The sequence below is a fragment of the Leptosomus discolor genome, chromosome 24 (genome assembly GCF_034619465.1).
Source record: "Leptosomus discolor isolate bLepDis1 chromosome 24, bLepDis1.hap2, whole genome shotgun sequence".
NCBI lineage: Eukaryota > Metazoa > Chordata > Aves > Leptosomiformes > Leptosomidae > Leptosomus > Leptosomus discolor.
This window is the reverse complement of record NC_141414.1, coordinates 7,354,443-7,371,661: the sequence shown is the minus strand read 5'-3', so window position 1 is coordinate 7,371,661 and position 17,219 is coordinate 7,354,443. Positions and strand designations below refer to the sequence as shown.

Genomic DNA, 17,219 nt, shown 5'->3' with positions numbered 1-17,219 from the left:
GGAGGACAGGGCAGCCCTCCCAGGGCAGGTCACTCTGTTTGTAAAAATGAAAAAGAAAAAGAAGGGGGAGCGTGCTGGACGGTTCCTCTTGGAGCTGCAAACCAGCGGCAGGGCTTCGAGCTGCTGAGGGGTTTCGCTGAGCCCTCGGTGACCCTGGGGACACGCACCCCCCACCCCTGTGGCGGAGGGGGCCGGCAGTGCTGCAGGAGGTCCCCTGAAACCAAGGTGGGGGTCCCCCAGGATTTGGCATAGGCCGAACCCAGAGCCTGGCCCTAAACCGGCGCCCAGCACCCCTCGTCTCAGCCCCAGCCTGAACCCCCCCCGGCGAGGGCACAGCAACCCCTGGGACCCCCCCAAACTTCACCCCCATCCCAGCCCCCCAAATTCCCGCAAACTCACCCGCGTCCTCCCCAGCCTCACCCCCACCCCAGCCCCCCGGGTCCCCCAGCCTCCCCCCTCCCAGTCTCCCCAGTTTTCCCCCAGTTCTCCCCCACCCCGCCCCTCCACCTCCGCCTCCACCCCGCCCCTCTTCCCGCCAGAGGCGGGGCTATGCAAACCAGCCCTGCGTTGGCCGCCAATGGCCAGCGAGCCCGGCAGCGCTATGCAAATCTTTCGGCGGGGAGGGCGGGGCTATGCAAATGTTACCGGCGCGGCTCGGGCAGGCGGCGGGCAGCGCGCGGCTCCGGGGACACGCACCGGACCGGGACCGGGACCGGGACCGGGACCGGGACCGGACGGCGGCGGGGCCGCACCGGGGCCGGGCCGGCTCCGCTGCAGCGCCGGGCACCCACGGCCGAGCCGGCGGGGAATTGCCGAGGAGGAAGAGCCGGTGTCCAGGTGCGTGCCCCGGGGTGGGGAGGGGGGAGTCCGGGGCGCGGCCACGCTCCGGTGTCACCGGTACCGGGGGGGTGTGGGGTGGGGAGTGGGGGGGCAGTGGCGGCCGCACACCCCCAAACCCAGCCCTTCTGCCTCGACCGGGTTCCCTTCCGCGGCGGGCAGCCCCACGCCTCCAGCCGGCCGCCCCATCGGGGCTCACGGGCTGGGGGAGCGCAACCGGCCAGGGGAGGTGCCGGTGCGGCCGGACCGGCGCCCCGCGGGCTGGTCTGGGCACGACGGAGCCCCGTCCCCCCGCCCCGACGTCTAGGGATGGCGGGCTATAAAAAGCCTGTGGTTTGCGCCGCGCTCGGGGCGGTTATTTTTACTCGTGTCTGTGCAGGGAGGAACGCCCGGGTTTAACCCAAAAGTGCAGCCTGGATGGCAGCCGCCCTGCCCCGGCCCCGCCGGCCGCCTCCCCGCCACCCCCGGGGCCTTCGGCCTCTGGGACAGAGCCCGCTGTGCAGAGGGGAAACTGAGGCACAGCGCTGCGGGGCCGTTGGCCCAACGGGGAGTAAGTTGTAAGGCCGCCAGTGACGCAGCACCAGGAGAGCCCGATGCAGGGCCAGGGCCTGATGTCACCGTAGCTTCTCTGGGGTGTTGCGCCAGTCTGGCGGTTCATAGCGTGCGCTGAGTGGCAGCCCTGTTTCTTCCCGCTCTCGGGTGGGGACGGGACCCGTCCACGGCTCTTGCCAGCGTGTGGCATCTCCAGCGTGTCCCAGCGCAGCACACGAGTCTCTCTCCATCACCCAACCCCGTGGGGAGAGCGAGGAGGATCCTCGGCTGGATCCTCCCGCCCGCTGCAGCCGATTGCCAGCGAGTCCCCGTCCCCGGGGCTTTATTCTTTTAATGAGAGAAAGTTTCCCAGAGCTGCTGGCTCTGGAGATGGGGTTTCGCAGGTGACAAATGAATGTGGCAGCTGGTGGGCGAGCTGGAAGGCAGGGACCTGCGCCGGGGAGGCGATGGCCTGTGCCCCCTCGGTCCACGCACATCCCTCGGGGCATTGGGTACCAGTTGGGAAGGGACCGTGGGTGACCCGGCCGGGAGAGCCAGATCCTGGCCCTCGTCTGTGTCACTGGCTGCCAGCTGGACACGTCACACGTGGGTGATGTTGGGGGGAGACCTGTGTAGCTCAGCTGGGGGCAGGGTTGGGATGTAGGTGCAGGCCTTGTGTTTGATTTAGGATTTCAAATGTTCCCACTCGCCTCTGAGCCCGGGGCACTGATGATCTCCCGGCGCTGAGAGCCGGCCAGCTCTTAGCACTGGGGAAAGAAAGTGAGTTTGGGAAACTTTGTGTGGTGCAAGGGGAGCGGGATTCCTGCTGACACCCAGGAGAAGTGTCCTGGCAGTGGAGAGCCTGGCACGCCGCGCTGCCATGGGGGTTCCCCAGAAGGAATGCAGGGAATTAGTGTGTTTAAGACCCTTGGATTTCCCTCCTCTTCACAAGAATTACAGCAGGATTGGCAGGAGCAAACCAGGTTTGTAAGCCACGCCGCCCTAACGCCACGGGGATCGGCTCAGACCAGCCAGCAGCAATTTCTGGCTGCCCCCAGCAAACCCTCCAGCACCAAACCAGCATCATTTCCCGGATTAATGCCCAGCTGCAGCGTGGGGCAGCCCAGCCCTGCGGGAACAGCGCGTTTCTTCCCTCAGCTGCTGCCAGCGGTGCTGCCGACACCGAGCAGAAAAGGTGGTCTGGGGCCTGGAGGGGGGGGGGGTGTCTCTGTGTCTGTCCGTCTTCCCAAGGGCAAGAGCTGCCTCATTTTTTTGGGGGGACGTTTCAATCCTTCCTCCTTCCACACAGTCATTTTGGAACCGAAAAGCCTCCGCCCATCACCACGCTTCGCCTGACGGCACCGGGCCACGGCAGTGCTGGTGGGACTTTCGCTCTGTGTCACCCCGAGCGGGATGGAGCCGGGGCTGGATGATGGCAGGGTCCCTCTGAGCCTGGCTGAAGCCTGGATTTGGCTCTGGAGGGACGCAGGGCACTGCCGTGGCCGGGCCCCATGCTGCGACGGGGGGAGATAAATGAATTATAACTGTCCCCGGGGATTTTGCTGGGTGCTGGGGTGATGCTTGTGAGATGGAGGAAGGTGGTTAGCGGAGAAAACCCCCTTGTCCCCAGCGCCCTGACGTATGCCCTCGGTTCCCCAGTGCTCCCCAAGCCCCCACAGCACCCCGTGTCTGTCGGGCTAGCCTTTCCCCTGCTTCCCAGCAGACTCCTCCAGCCTTCTCCGCTCCCCTTCCCATGCTGCCGGTCCCACTCTGGTTTATACTGGTTAGTTGTTTAAACAACCTATAAAAAGCAGAAGGGCCTGTCAACCCCCAGCAGAAACTCTGGTCAACTTTGACTTTTCGCTGTGCCGGGCTCGGGATGCTGCTCACACCGCGAGGCCCCAGCGCCGCCCGTCCCCGGGGACTGGTGAGAGCCAGAGCCACGTCCCCAGCTGGGAGCAGGGCAGCACCAGCCAGGGATGGATGTGGCCCACGGTGGTCCCAGCGCCATGTGTCCACCCATGCCCGGTGGTCCTTAAAGCCCCATTTCAAGCCCGTTGCCCTCCCGGTCCCCAGCGATGCAGCGTCTGGTCCCCCCCCGCCATGGGATTTGGCTTCTCCTGGCTCAAGATTTTCCCCCTCCCAGCCAAGCTCGCTTCTTCTCCCCGTAAAAGATGGGATGGAAACTCTTTCTCCCACTTTAATCATTGTTTTTCTCCAACCAAACGCTTTTGGGAAGCTGCCGGATGCCAGCAGCGGGTACTTGCTGGCCGCTCTCTTCCCCTCCCATTTCTACCCAGCCACCCCCAGCTTTCAGATTTACAACAAAATCCCCATAATTTGGTGAAAACGGCCTTTCCCTCCAGTTTCTGTGTCGGTGCTGCTTTGTCTCATGGGGATGGGAGAGGTAGGAGGATGAAATGCTGAGGAGCTCAGAGACCCTGACCTGGGGTTTTTAGGGGAGCGCTCAGACCCCTAATAACTCCCTTGCTCTTACTTTAGAATAAATTTGGCACATTTAACATTTCTGGGATCATCCAGGGATGGGGAAGAATGTAAAGGCGGGGCTGGGACCCCCCTGGTACCACACCAAGCATCCCACGTCGTGCCAGGGCTGCGGCACACGGAAAAACACGTCGCTCTCAAGGGGTTCACTTCATCTCATCGTGCTAATTAGGAGCTGGGATAGGAAGTTTACACGCTCGGGCGTGATGCAAATGACCCCTAAAGATGTACAGGATCCGGGGAGTTAATTATAAACCTCGTCGCAGCCCAGGGGTCAGGGTGACACCTCGCTGTGGGTGCTGGCAAAGGGATGGTGGGGACGAGGGGCTGCGCCTGGGCGTGGAAGCGAGCCTGGTGCGTGCGAGTGAGCAGAGAGCTTGGGCTAAAGATAAGTGTGCGTGGGAGGGAGCGGAGGCCGGCGGGATGCCAGGCAGCACGGGAGCCTCTGCCCGGTGCAGGCAGGGGAAAACGTCTCCTCTCTGAAAAGTTTTGAGGGCTCGAGAGCTTTGCTTACGCTGGGTTTCGGTGGCCTCGTTCGTAATGACGGTGCTGAAGGGTGCTTCATCCCTGCAGCCGGGCCACGCCGTGAGTCCCCATCGCAGCCACCCAAACGAGGTGGGACCTTGCAGAGATTAATGCAATTAGAGGTTGGGGGGTTTCCCTGGGGCCAGCACCCCAACCCCGCTCCCTGCTGCTTGGGGCCATGAGCCCTCGCTGGATGCTGCTCCTTACGGGAGCTACGCTGCTCCCTCGATGCTGTCCCCGGCCGTGGGGACAAGGCTGGGGGATGCCACCTCACTGGACCGCAGGATGGAGGCGGCAACGCCGGATTGAGCCACCCCGTTGTGCCTGTCACCGCCGGCGGTCACCAGCCGTAATGCTGCTTGTCGCCTCATCGCCTGGTGCGGCGATTAAAATCCAGAGTGAAGGTCCCCGCTCCCCTCCCAGCCCTTGATACCCTCCCTGGGGGGGACACCAAGCACCGGTGCCCCGCTGCACCCGTGGGGGCAACGAGCCGTAACGCCTTGTCCCCGCTCCCGGAGAGCATCGGCCGGACCGAACCCTGCGCCTGTCCTGCAAGACCCCGGCCCGTCGCGCCGTGCTGGTGGCAGCGGTGACCTGGCCGGGGCCGTGCGTGTCCCCCGCGGGTCCCACATGGCTGCGGCGGCCGAGCGGCCGAGGCGATGCCCCAGGAGGAGCGGAGCCGTAACGAGCTGCGCAGGGAGGCGGCTGATGAAACCGCCCCGCGTGTTGCACGAGGCCTCGGATGGTTTCCCCGGTGGGGGGACGAGCCACCCCGTGCCCAGCCCAGCCCGCGGGGAGCGTGCCGGGAGTCCGGCCACGGCGGGTCCCCAGCTCCCCTGGCCTGATGGCGCTGCTGCCACCGCTTCCCCTTGCCTCCCGCCCCCCCACCTGCTATTCTGGGCTGGGGCCCCCCGCAGCATCACCCCGTGGGTGCTGGGACCCGCTGGGACCCCCACAGCATCACCCTGTGGGTGCCTGTACCCCCCTGGGACCCCCAGAGTGTTGCCCCCCTGGCTGCTGGTAACCCAGGAGCACCCTGCCTGGGCAGACAGGCCGATGGGGCTCAGAGCCATGCTGGTACCCGGGGGTGGCTGCTGTCCCCTGTCCCCTGCTGTGGAGCAGCACAGGGTGGGGGACACAGCCAGGGATTGGGGAGGGCCAGAGCCAGGCAGGATCAGTCCCAGTGTAGGGGCCGTCTCCCTTTGTGCTTCCCATGCAGCTAGAAACTGGGGTGCTGGAGCAGGGCATCAGGGTGCTGGAGGAGGACATCAGGGTGCTGCAGCAGCTGAGCAGGCTGGGGGTGGTGGCCTCAGCCAAGGGGCCCCTCGGCAGCATTTCGTGTCCCCACTGCAGATGGGGGGACGCGTCCTTCCGTCCCCAGCACCCCGGAGCCTTTAAAAATCCCCTCGGGGTGAGACTGTGCGGGGACATGGGGACCTGCAGCCAGGTGAGCATCCCCTGACCCAAAGGTGCCCAAGCCAGCCGCGAGCCAGAGCCCCTGGGGAACAGCTCCTGTTTCTGCACCCCAAGTTAAAGATCGTGGGATGGGGGTGGCCAGGCCCCAGCCGTGTCCCTGGCAGCGCCCTGTCCCGATGCTGCGCTGAAGGTGTTGGTGCCGGGACGGCAGGAGCAGCCCCGGCCCCGCGTGGGCAGCAGAAATCATTGGGAAAACCTCTGCCTTTTCACCAGGGATTCGTTGGCTTTTTCCGGGGGGGACTGGGGTGGTCTTGGCACCCCCCTGTACCTTGGTGTCGTGCGTGGGCCCCGGGACACAGGGTGGCAGCAGGGCCGTGGGAACGGCAGCGCAATTTCCTTCCATAAATTAAAATTAGTTTTGATCAGCTAAATATAGCAGCTGAGCAAGATGGTAAATGGCAACGTGCTTGAGAGGGGGAAGAGGGACAGGCTGGGGCATCGGGGGAGCAAAAGGCTGGCAGGTCCCCAACCTGCACCCCTGGGGTACATCCCTGCAATGGGGGGGGGGGGGGGGGAGCTGATGGCTGGGCTCGGGGCGCTCCCGGGGTGCCTGCCATCCCTGGGGAGCCGCAGCACAGAGCCCCCAGCCCTGGCGGCCTCCCAGCTTGGCTCTTGCCCCGTGGACGTGGCTTAGGGATGGTGGGGACCAAGCTGGGCCAGGTCTGCCCCCCCCAAACTGGGGTAGAGAGGCTGAATGTGGGGTTCTCATTGGGAATGTCTTGATAACGCCCATGGCTCTGCACCGGGTTGCGGTGGCACCAGGGCATTCCAGAGGGGTTTTGGGGTGACCGGTGCTGAGGGATGGCAAGAAGAACAAGGACTGGGTCCCTGTGGCAGCAGGGGGATGTCACGGGGGGGGGTGTCACAGCCCAGCGCCAGGCTGCGATGGGTGCTGGCACCCTGCAACCAGGGTGGCATGCAGGGTGCCCGCACCCCTCACCCTTCCCACCAGCGGCTCACGTGGCCCGAAGAGGTGGGTGGTTTCGCTTTGCTGTCTCCTCGTACAGCCACTTCCTGACCTGCGAAGGGCGGAGGTCAAATTTAGTCTGTTCATGGTAGAAAAAAAAAAATTAAAAAAAAAACCAAACAACCCTTGAACCTAAAACCAGCCCTTTTGTTTTACGGACCCTCCCCGCAGCCAGCCCGGCCTCCCTTATAACCGCCCTCCCCGCCGGTGAACAGCATCAGGGCACGGGGCAGGGTCGGAGCAGCCCCCGCGGCTGCAGGCGAGCGCTCGGGGATGCAAAGGCTGATCCCTTGCTCCTGCCGAGGGACCTGGTGGCATCGTGGCACTGCGGCTTTCCGGCCGGCACGCGCAGGTGCTTGGGTCCCCAGGGCCGGTGGTGGGGTGGGGATGACGGAGCTGGGGCACTGGAACTGGCTGGGCAGAGCTAAGGGGATTTTTTTCCCCCCTGCCCCAGCAGAATTTCCCATTTTTTCTTCTTCTATTTTTTTTCCGTCTTTGCCGAAAAAAAAAAATGCCGAAACTTCCTCTGAAAACATTTTTTTTCCGCAAAACTTATTTCTGGCAGCCGGAGGGGCGAGGAGGCACATGGAGTGCCGGGGCGGATGCTCACTCGGGCCGGCCCTGGGCTGCGGCAGCTCAGGGGCTTCTTGCTCTCTTCCAGCCCCTCCTCGAGTGTAGGAGGCGAAAATGGGCCGAAAAAAAATACAGATCAGCCGAATACTGGATCAGCGGAACCGGCAGGTAGGAGCCGCTCGGGAACGAGGTGGGGGCGAGGGGGCTGGGGAGCCACGAGGCCACGCAGGGAGGCAAAGCCACTCTGCTCCCACCTTCCTCAGAGGTGGTGAGGATCTGACTGGGGTTTGGGGACCCAGGAGGAGGATTTGGGGCCGTATCCCAGGGGTCCTGAGTGCATCCCGTCCGCTGCAGGTGACCTTCACCAAGCGGAAATTCGGGCTGATGAAGAAGGCGTACGAGCTGAGCGTCCTGTGCGACTGCGAGATCGCCCTCATCATCTTCAACAGCACCAACCGCCTCTTCCAGTACGCCAGCACCGACATGGACAAGGTGCTGCTCAAGTACACGGAGTACAGTGAGCCCCACGAGAGCCGCACCAACTCCGACATCCTCGAGGTAGCGGCGAGGGGCTGGCCGGAGGGGGAGGGAGGGGATGGGTGCGGGACCCCGCTCAGCACCCTGCTCCCCGCAGACGCTGAAGCGCAAGGGGCTGGGGCTGGAGAGCCACGAGCTGGAGCTGGACGAAGGGCCGGATCCTGGGGAGAAGGTGCGAAGGCTGAGTGAGGGCACGGACCTGTCGGCGGCACGGCCTAGGTTTTACGTGAGTCGCTGCCGTCCCGCGGTGCCGGGGGCGAAGGTCCCCGAGGGTCCCCATCCCCTCCTCGTCCCTCACCTCTGCTTCACCCCGCAGAGCCCAGTGCCGTTGCCTGAAGCAGCCTACGGCAGCTCCTCGCCGGCCACCGACGCGTCCCTGGGCAGCGCCAGCGGCTCCCCGCAGAGCCAAGGTCGCCCGCCCGCCTTCAAGCCAGCGGCACCGAAGCCACCAGGACGATCACCGGGACCGCTGCCCCCAGGTAGGCTCAGACCCACCACCCAGGGGTGCTGCGGGGAGGCGGCTGCAGAGGAGATGGTCCCTGCCATGGGCACCCCGTCCCTGCCATGGGCACCCCGTCCCCACCACGGGTACCCTGTCCCCACCACGGGTACCCTGTCCCCACCACAGGCACCCCATCCCTGCCACAGGCACCCTGTCCCCGCCACAGGCACCCTGTCCCCACAACGGGCACCCCGTCCCCACCGTGGGTGCCCCATCCCCGCCACAGGCACCCAGTCCCCACCACAGGCACCCTGTCCCCACCACAGGCACCCTGTCCCCACCACGGGCACCCCGTCCCCACCATGGGCACCCCGTCCCCCCCACGGGCACTCTGTCCCCACCACGGGCACCCTGTCCCCTGTCCTCGCTGGCCCCATGGGGATTTTCCTGGCCACGCGCTGCATGCAAAGCTCCTCTCGCAGCATCTCCCGGGGACTTACCGGGAGCGGGGCCGGGGTGGGTGCGTGGGCTGGTAGCGCCACCACAGCTGTGGAAACACCGTCCCCTGCCTCCATCCAGCTGCTTCCTGCACCCTGCCAGCACCCAGCCAGCCCCGGCACCCTGGGCACCCTACGCCCACGGATCCCTCCCGTGCGGCACAGCTCGTAGCTGGGCACAAGGGGGCTCATCCTGCCCCGTGGGATGCCACCAGTGACAGGGACACGGGTGCCTCCAGGACCATACAGCAGAAAAGCAGCCAGAAAAAAATTATGCTGGGGCTTGACCGGTGGAAACCCCCCGCCCTGGGTGGCTGGGAGGTGGCACAGGGGCAGCCGGGTGTTATTCCCGGTGCAGGATGAGGGTGCGCAGCATCCCCGTCGCTTCGGACGGGGACAGCGCGGTGGCCTCAGGCCCGCTGGACGCGCCTGCGGGAGGTCCCAGCTGCTCCGTGGGGAGCTGGGGTGAGGGTCCTCCCCGCGGCAGGGTCCGGCCGGGGAGGTTTGCAGCCCGCTGGCCCCAGGGCCGGATCCGGCCACCGCCTTCGCGCGCTGTTTCCGCTCGCGGCGTGCGGCCACCGCGGCCCAGGTGCACCGGCCGCCTCGCGCAGGATGTGGGTTTGCCGGAGCGCGGCACCGTGCAGGCACGCATGGCCACCCGCGGCGACGAGGGCACCATGGGGATCCCCCCCCCCACCGAGATCCAGAGCCCCTGGGACCCCACATCCCTCGGGGCCACCCTGTGCATCGTCCTGTCCCTCTATCCATCCAGGTATCGGTTACCCCCTCTTCCCCACCGGCAGCCTGAACCGAGCCTTGGCCACCAAGACGCCCCCGCCGCTGTACCTGGGCGCAGAGGGACGGCGCGGTGAAGCCCACGGCAACTTGGCAAGCGGGCGAAGTGGTGGCAGCGTGGCGGTGAGCGCTGCGGGGGGGGGACACACACCACCTCTACCTGCTGCCTGGGCTGGCATGGGGGGGACACAGCGCTAGCAAAGCAGGGGGGTGCCAGCCCCAGCATGTCCCCATCGCTGGGATGTGTCCCCTGCATGCAAGGCAAAGCCCCCCCCCCAGTCTGTAGTCCCCCGGTGTGGGCTAGCTCTGGGTCCCTGGGGTGCCCCTGGTGCTCGGGCAGGGGGTTGGGACCCCCTGGCCATGGGGGTCGGTGCCAGCAGGGCACTCAGTGGCCTTGGGCTCCCCATCCCCAGCAGTGACACCGCAGGAGGGGGGCAGCAGGGCAGGCAGTGAGGGGGTGTCCCCCCTCCAGCTCGCTGCAGACAGGCATTTCCCAGAAAGTCACCAGGCCTGGTGTCCCCAGGACCACGCAGATGTCCCCTCCCCAAATTCAGTGAGGAGTTTCTCCGATCTGCTCCCACCTCCTCTTCCTCAGCCTGGCACCGGGGCTTTGCTGGGGGGAGGCACAGGAAGGGGTTGGGGGCAGGGAGAGGATGAGGCTGTATCATGAGCCCCCCCCCCCAGGGGGTCAGCAGCACGAAGCTTGATGGGGGGGGCACCCCAATTTCCCACAGCGGCCGCTGTACCCCACTCTGCAGACCCTGAGCCCCGTGCTCAGCCCAGGCAGCTCCGGCATCCCGAGCCACAGCCTCACCGGCTTCCCCTTCCTCACCCCGGCCCAAGCAGGTAAGTCCTGGTCCCTCGGCCTGGGGACAGCACAGATCCCCCCCCTGGCTGCGGACCCCCCCCCTTCCCCCGGCTCCTGCTCACTCTTGGCCTCCTGCTCGGCAGATTTTGGGGCTGGTGAGGCCCCACCACCCCCCGGCTTCCTGCAGCCTGGCCCCACAGCGTGGCAGCACCCACGGGACATGGCAGCGCTGGGGTAAGGAAAAGGGGGCAGCCGTGGGGTGGGGGACAGGGTGGGGAGAGCGTGGGTTGGGGATGAGGCTGTTCATGGGGAGCTGCTGCACCCAAAGGTGCCACCTTCCAGCCATGGGTGTTGCCAGCATTCAAGGCACAGCCCCCCCCCCTCCATGCTGGGGTCTGTCCAGCTTCACCCAAAACTGGGATGCATCCTGGGACACCCTCCCCCCCCTCCTGCTGTTGGCAGAGCCTGTTTCCAACTGGATTTCCCGAGGGGACCTGATCCCCATGTGTCCCCCCAGTCATACACCAGGCTCCCAGCAGCCGGGTGGGCAGCTGCCCACTGCCCAGCTGGGTCCGAGCTGGTACATGAGATGAGTTGGGGGGGGTCTCAGCAGCTCTAGGGAGGGGTGTGGGGGGGGTGAGCTCAGCCTCTCCCCACTCTGAGCGCCTCAGCAAGGGGTGCAGGGAGATCCAGCCTTACTCCTCCTCCCCTCTTACCCCAGGGTCAGCAGCCGGATCGTCTCCCCCGAAGAGCCAGCCCCGGCCCCCGGCGCCTCCCCACAGCCCCAAGCCATCAGCATCAAGTCCGAGCGGGTCTCCCCGGGGCTGGGCTGCCCCTCGGGCACCCCCCAGTCCCCCCTGGCCACCTTGGCCTCCCTGAGCGAAGCCTCACGGGGCCCTGGAGACCTTCAGCCACCACGGGATGACTACGCCAAGGGGTACCCCTACCCCCTGGGACCCCCTCGGCCGCTGGCGGAGGAGCAGCGGGCCCCCGTCCCCACACGGCGGGTGCAGACCATGGACGCTTGGCAGAGATAGCGAGGCCGACGGGGTACGGGGGGGGGGCAGGCGAGCCTTGGAAAGCAGCCCCCCCACTTCACCCCCATCCTCGGACCCTCGGGAAGCCCCCCCCGTGCCCTTTGCAGCGCTGCCAGGAGGGTCAGCGGTGCCACAGGGCTTCCCGCAGGGTCTCGGTCCCCCACCCTGGGGCTGCAGCTCCCGGCAAGCCCCCTCCTCACCCCGGTGTCCCCCCCAGGCCACCGCCCCCCAGCTCCTTGCAGCTCTGTGTCCCCCCCCCAGCCCCCTGCGAGGCCAGGACCCCACGGGTGAGGAGCACTACCCTGGTCCCCTCTCCGGTGCTGGACACTGTCCATCCTCGTCCGTCCGTCTGTCCCTGCGCCAGCGTGGCCGCCGCTAGGAGCAGGAATGCCTGAGAAGTGCCACGGGGTGGCAGCAGGACCGAGAGCACCAGCAAAGGGTCCAATCCTGCACACGCTTGGCCCTAGCCTGCACCCAGCCTGGGGGGGGGTGCTGCCAGGGTCCCACAGCGAGGTGGGGGGGGGTTGGAGGGAGGCAGCCGAGGGTGGTGGGTGCTGCTCCCGCAGCCCAGGGGCTCTTTTCTATTTATTATCTTCTCACCAATAAAGAACTGGGAGTGTTGGGGTGTCTGGCGTGAGCTTCTTGGGGTCAGGCGACATGACTCGGGGTGACTAACGAGGCGGCAGGTCATTAATGTCCCCAAGGGGAGAAGTGGCCCATGCCCTGACCCCCTTTGGCTCAGCGTTGCTGTCCCCTGTCCCCGTGTCCGTCCCCCCCCCCAGGCTCTGAGATGCCTTTCCAGGGTCACCGACCAGCGAGGCGGGTGACAGCCGGGTCACCCCCAGCTCTGGCCAGGTCTCTGGGGCCCAGCCGTGCTGCTCCCACCCCTCAGCTCCCTGTGAGACCCCAAAAAGCTGCTTGTGAGGTCTCAGTGCCACGGCCTGGGACTGGGAGGGGCGGGAGAAGAAAAATCCCCTTCTGCGCCCTTAAGATCGGCATCGGTGGGGGCAAGTGGGGGGGGAGTGGGACTGGCCCAGCTGAGCTGTGTCTCTTATAGCTCGGGGCTGGGCTGCGGCTGGGGTTTCTGCTGCTCCCCGGGGTGGGGGAGCACCCCGTTGGCCTGCGGTGTGCTGGGTACGGCCACAGCCACGCTGCTGAGAGGTGAGCGAGGAGCTGGGGGGGGACACACCAGGGTTTGGCAGTGCCCATCACCCTTTGGGCTTTTTTTTTTTTGGGGGGGGGGGTATGGGTTCCCCCCAGCACTGCTTGGGCACCCACGGGTTGGGATGAGGTGGGGATGGGGGTCCCACAGCACCAGCTGCTCGCCAGCGCTGAACTGGGCCCCTTCCCGCGGGGCGGGGGGATTACTGGTGGCCGAGCCCCGAGATTAAAACATGGGTGGGAGATTAATCCTGGGAAGAGTTTGCCCGGTTTAAGAGAGCCCGGCGAGTGACATAAATACCAGCCGGGATTAGGGGCTCTACAGAGCCCAGGGCTGGGTCCGGCCTCGGCCCAGGTCCGCCCCCCCCCGGCTGGCAGGTCCCCTCCTGGGCCACCCTTGGGACTGGGACGGGGCTTCTGCATGGAAAGAGGAGGGTGAGACACCCAGCGAAAGTGTGGGGGCTGGGGTAAGAGACACTGATTGAATAGCAATGACTGCATGATTTATGGTTTGCATTATTGCATGGCTCATTTGAATATATGCTAATAAGGCTTTTCTCCTCGTTTTGTTTGTAAGATTTAGATTTGCTATGGCAACCCGCTGACATGGAAGGAGAGCCAGGAAATGTCAGGGCGAGGTGAGCCCCGGGGAGGGGCTGGGGCTGCCGGGGGAGACTCGCTGCATCCCACCGCGGGGACACGGGAGCGGCCGGCGGGACCTGGAGGGCAGCGGCGAGAGACCCGGGAGCCGACCGGAGCTGCGCACCCCCCCGGCTGCCTGCAGGTCCAGTAACGCCCCATTGCGACAGGTCCTAAACTGGGATGGGGGGGTGCCCTGGGGTGCCCCAAGCCTGGCTTTGGTCTTGCAGGGAAGCCACTCTCGCCCTCTGCCCCTAGCCTCATGCCCCTACCTACCTGCTGAGCGTCCCCCCCGAGCACGGTGGAGATGGTGGGATGCCCCATTGCACTGGGCCCAAAGGTGGCACCCGGGGACCCACGGCTTTATTGGGGTGGGGAGGGCACGACAGTGCTCGAGATGACACTGGGAAAAGATGGAGCATCTGTGTTTGCTCTGTCCCCCACCCATCCATCCTACGGGGTCCTGGTCCACGGTGGAGGGGTCTGGGCCATTTCCCCACCTCTGTGGCTCTGTGTCCCCTTCCCAACTGGCCGAGGAGCTGCCCCAGTAAAGCCCAGTTACCTGCAGGCCCAGCATGGCGAAGGGCTGCGCTGCTCCAGGAGGGCGCTGGGCGCTGGCGCTCGGGGCTTTGTCTCCCAGTCGGTGCTGGTACATCTGCTTTTGGGGACGTGGGTGTGCTGTCGGGCTCTGCACCCCCATTTGGGGGGGCTGTGGACCTTGCGGTCAGGGTGCTCCCCTTCCTGGGGAAAAGGCAGATGGGCTGGTTTGGGGGGCACCGTCCCCTCCCCAGAGCCGCAGGGGAGCAGCCCTGTGTCGTCGGATCCCAGGCCGGGGGGGGCTTGAGATGATGGTCCATGTCCTTTGGGGTCGTGGTGCTACTGGGTGGGGATGGGGTCTTCCCGCTGCCTCCACCCAGGCGGCTCTGCCCCCGTCGGGGGAGTTGCGGCCCCTCGGAGCCCCACGGCCACGCGTGACCGCGGAGCCGCCCCGGGAGGGCGGGCAGGGCCGGGGCCACTCCGGGCTGTGCCGGTGATCCCGGGGCTCAGCCGGGGCTGGGCGCTGCGTGTCCCGGCAGAGCGACCTGACGGGCCGGGCCGGGCCGCCCGATCCAACTGGGGGGCCGGTCTCCGCTCCCGCGTTACCCGGAGCCGTTTCACGCCTTAGAACTGGGTGGGAACGACCCCCGGGCCGGGGGCGACCGAGCGCGGCCCTGGCCCCGAGGGGACGGGAGTGCCGGGCACCTCCTCGCTTCCCCGCCGCAGTAAACCGGGCCCGAGCCGGGCACCGGGGCTGCCGCCCCCTTTCTCCCCCCCCCCCCGCGTATCCTCCCCCAAACACCCACTTTGTTGTTTTGCAAAAGCCCTGAAATATTCATGGCGCTGCGCCGAGCGCCTCTTAATGAATTTTTGATCAAAACCTTATCAAGGAGCCAAAATACGCAGCCCTCCCCCCCCCCCCCCCCCCCGCCCCGCCGCCCCAAACCCCCACCGTCGGAGTGGGGAGGACCGGGCCCTGCCGGTACCGGGGAGCCAGAGGAGCCGGGCCCCGAGGGCTATTTACCGGGGGATGCCCCGGTGGCGAGGCCAGGCAGCTCGGGGGTCGCACCGCCACCGGGGGCTGGGAGTAAAACCCCGTTACCGGGGATGGTTATTCCGGGACCGGTGGTAGGATTTAGGGTGTCCGAGGTGCAGGCCCCACCTCCTGCTGCCCTGCGGGCCGGGAGGGACCGGCCGGGGCCCCGCGAAGCCCCGGTTGGACGGGACGGGCGGTGGGCGGCCGGAGCAGCGCGTCCCGGCACTCCCCAGCCCCGCCGGGAGAAATATTCGTTGAGGGGGAAATGAATAACCGGAGCTCATTAGGAGAGAGTACGGAGCCGGCGGCATCGCCAGCAGCGCAGGGCCGGGGGATGCCCGTACCCGGGGCGGGCAGGTCTCGGGGCTGGGGGGCACCGAGCACCGGCCCGGTCCCGGCTCCTCAGCGGGGGACGCGCATCCCGATCGTTCCGGTGGCTGGAGCCAGCCTCGGCCCACCCCGGCTCCGCTCCGCCGTTCGGTGTCGGCGGGGGTTTGCCCCCCTTCCCCTCCCTCGCCCCGGGACCCGGATTTGGGGCGCAAAACCCTCCGGGAGCTGCACGGAGCCCCTTTTGCAGCCACCGATTTTTAACGGGCTCTGAAAATTCCGGTGCGCCGGAGGAGTGCGGTGAGGGGGAGGGGCGGGGGGGCTCAATTCGCGGCCACTTCGGAGCTTGTAGGTGTCAACACTCGGGGCAGGGCGATGGGGGGCTCGGGGATTTGTGGTTTAATTAAAAAATAGCCGATTTCTGCTTCATTTCCACGGAATAATCCTGCACCAGGAGCGGAGCGGGGTGACCCTGCCCGCCCGCCGCCTCCTGCCGCAGCCTATGCCCCGGGAGTGGAGGGGGGGACAGGGGGAGGCAAGATGACACCCCCTCCGCCCCCAATCTTCCCCTCCGGATCCGGCCCCGCTCCCTCCGCGCCCCGTGGGATGCCCCGAGCCCTGACGGTCCCGCGGTACCGGGGGCAGGGCGGAGGCGCGGGGCGGGGGGGGAATCCGGATCCGGCCCCTGCCCGGCCCTGCCTCCCGCTGCCCGTGCGGGGCCGCATCCGCGAGGTCAGCGGGATTATTATTATTATATATTTTTTTAATAATAAAATCCCCGGTATTTTTAGGTTCTGCTGCCAGAGCCGCCTCCACGTCCCCGTCCGTCTCCCCGCCCCCCCCCAGCTCGGTGCATTCCCCCCAGCGCAAGGCTAACCTATCCTGCTCCCGACGTGAGGACGTCATGTCTTACGTAGTAAAATATGGAGAAAGCAAGGAAAAAAAAAAAAAAAAAAAAAGCAGCGCATTTTTCCCTCCTCTCTCCCATCTCCATTTCCAAAAGGGACAAAATGGATGTTTGGGCGGAATCCACTCCCCCCGCCACCCCCCTCCCGAGGGCTCGGCGGCGGCGGGCCGGGGCTGCCCGGGCCCGGTTGGGGGGTTTTTGGCGTTAAAGCCCCAGGCAGACGTTATCTGTTTAACCCCACGTAAAGGCAACGTGATCGCGGGGGGCTCCGCTTTCCACAGCCCTGCTTGCTCCTGGCAGTCCTCTCCGGGAGCCGCAACCCGGCTGTACCGCGCTCCGCATCGCCTGGATGTCTCCGGGCTCCGCTGCCGCGTCCCCCCCCAGCCCCCGCCCCGGAGGCTGCCGGTGTCCCGGCGGCTCTCGACTCAGGCTAAAGTCATTAATGGATGCAGAGGTGCGGAGGGAGGTAAATAATCCGCCCCCCTCCCCTTTTTTCGTCGCTGTTTCCCCCCCCCCTTCTCCCTGCCCCGCACTGAACTCCCCGGGCCGGGGCACCGGGGCAGCGGCCGGTGCTGCCCACCGGAGGGGCAGGGCTGTGCGGGCACCGGCAGGCCCCCCGCTCCCCCTCCCGCTTCTCCCAACTTGAGGGAAGTCTGCGAGGGGGGACCCCGCGCCTCCCCAACCTAGGCCTTTTTTTTGGGGGGGGGTGGGGTGGGTGGGTTTTGCCTTCCCCAACTGCCTCTCCCCACCCCCTCCCGCCCTGGATTAGGGGCTGCGGGTCCCGGCAGCCCGGTGTGAGTGTCGGGATGGGGGTGAGGTGGCGGGAGGGGCGGGGGGGGAACGACGAGGCGTGGAAAGCTGCCCTCCCTCCGGCTCCCGCAGCGCCGGGAACAATGGCCACGGGCTCCGTGGGGACAATGCCCGGCGGAGCCGAGCTGCTTGGGTTGCAGGACACGTCCACCACCGCCTCGGCCACCCCGGGCCCCGGCCCCCCGCTCCCCCGGGGCAGGCATTCCCCGTTCCCCCGGGACAGCCACCCCTCGTTCCCCCGGGGCTGTGGGAAAACGCGTGGCCGGGGATGG

The 17,219-nt window shown here is 66.6% G+C and overlaps 2 protein-coding genes across 2 annotated transcripts; both read left to right on the top strand.

Annotated features, from left to right (window-relative positions):
* Nucleotides 1-7,528: 7,528 nt before the first annotated feature.
* Nucleotides 7,529-9,062, top strand: LOC147413794 (myocyte-specific enhancer factor 2B-like). The gene is made up of 5 exons (XM_086477442.1): nucleotides 7,529-7,582; nucleotides 7,769-7,972; nucleotides 8,049-8,177; nucleotides 8,268-8,430; nucleotides 8,680-9,062. Exons 1-5 carry the CDS (start codon nucleotides 7,529-7,531, stop codon nucleotides 9,060-9,062), a joined length of 933 nt encoding a protein of 310 aa, XP_086333568.1.
* Nucleotides 9,063-9,540: 478 nt separating this feature from the next.
* LOC147413793 (myocyte-specific enhancer factor 2B-like) lies at nucleotides 9,541-11,530 on the top strand. The gene is made up of 5 exons (XM_086477441.1): nucleotides 9,541-9,562; nucleotides 9,663-9,808; nucleotides 10,420-10,531; nucleotides 10,637-10,727; nucleotides 11,215-11,530. The coding sequence occupies exons 1-5, from the start codon at nucleotides 9,541-9,543 to the stop codon at nucleotides 11,528-11,530; spliced, it is 687 nt and encodes a 228-aa protein (XP_086333567.1).
* Nucleotides 11,531-17,219: the final 5,689 nt, after the last annotated feature.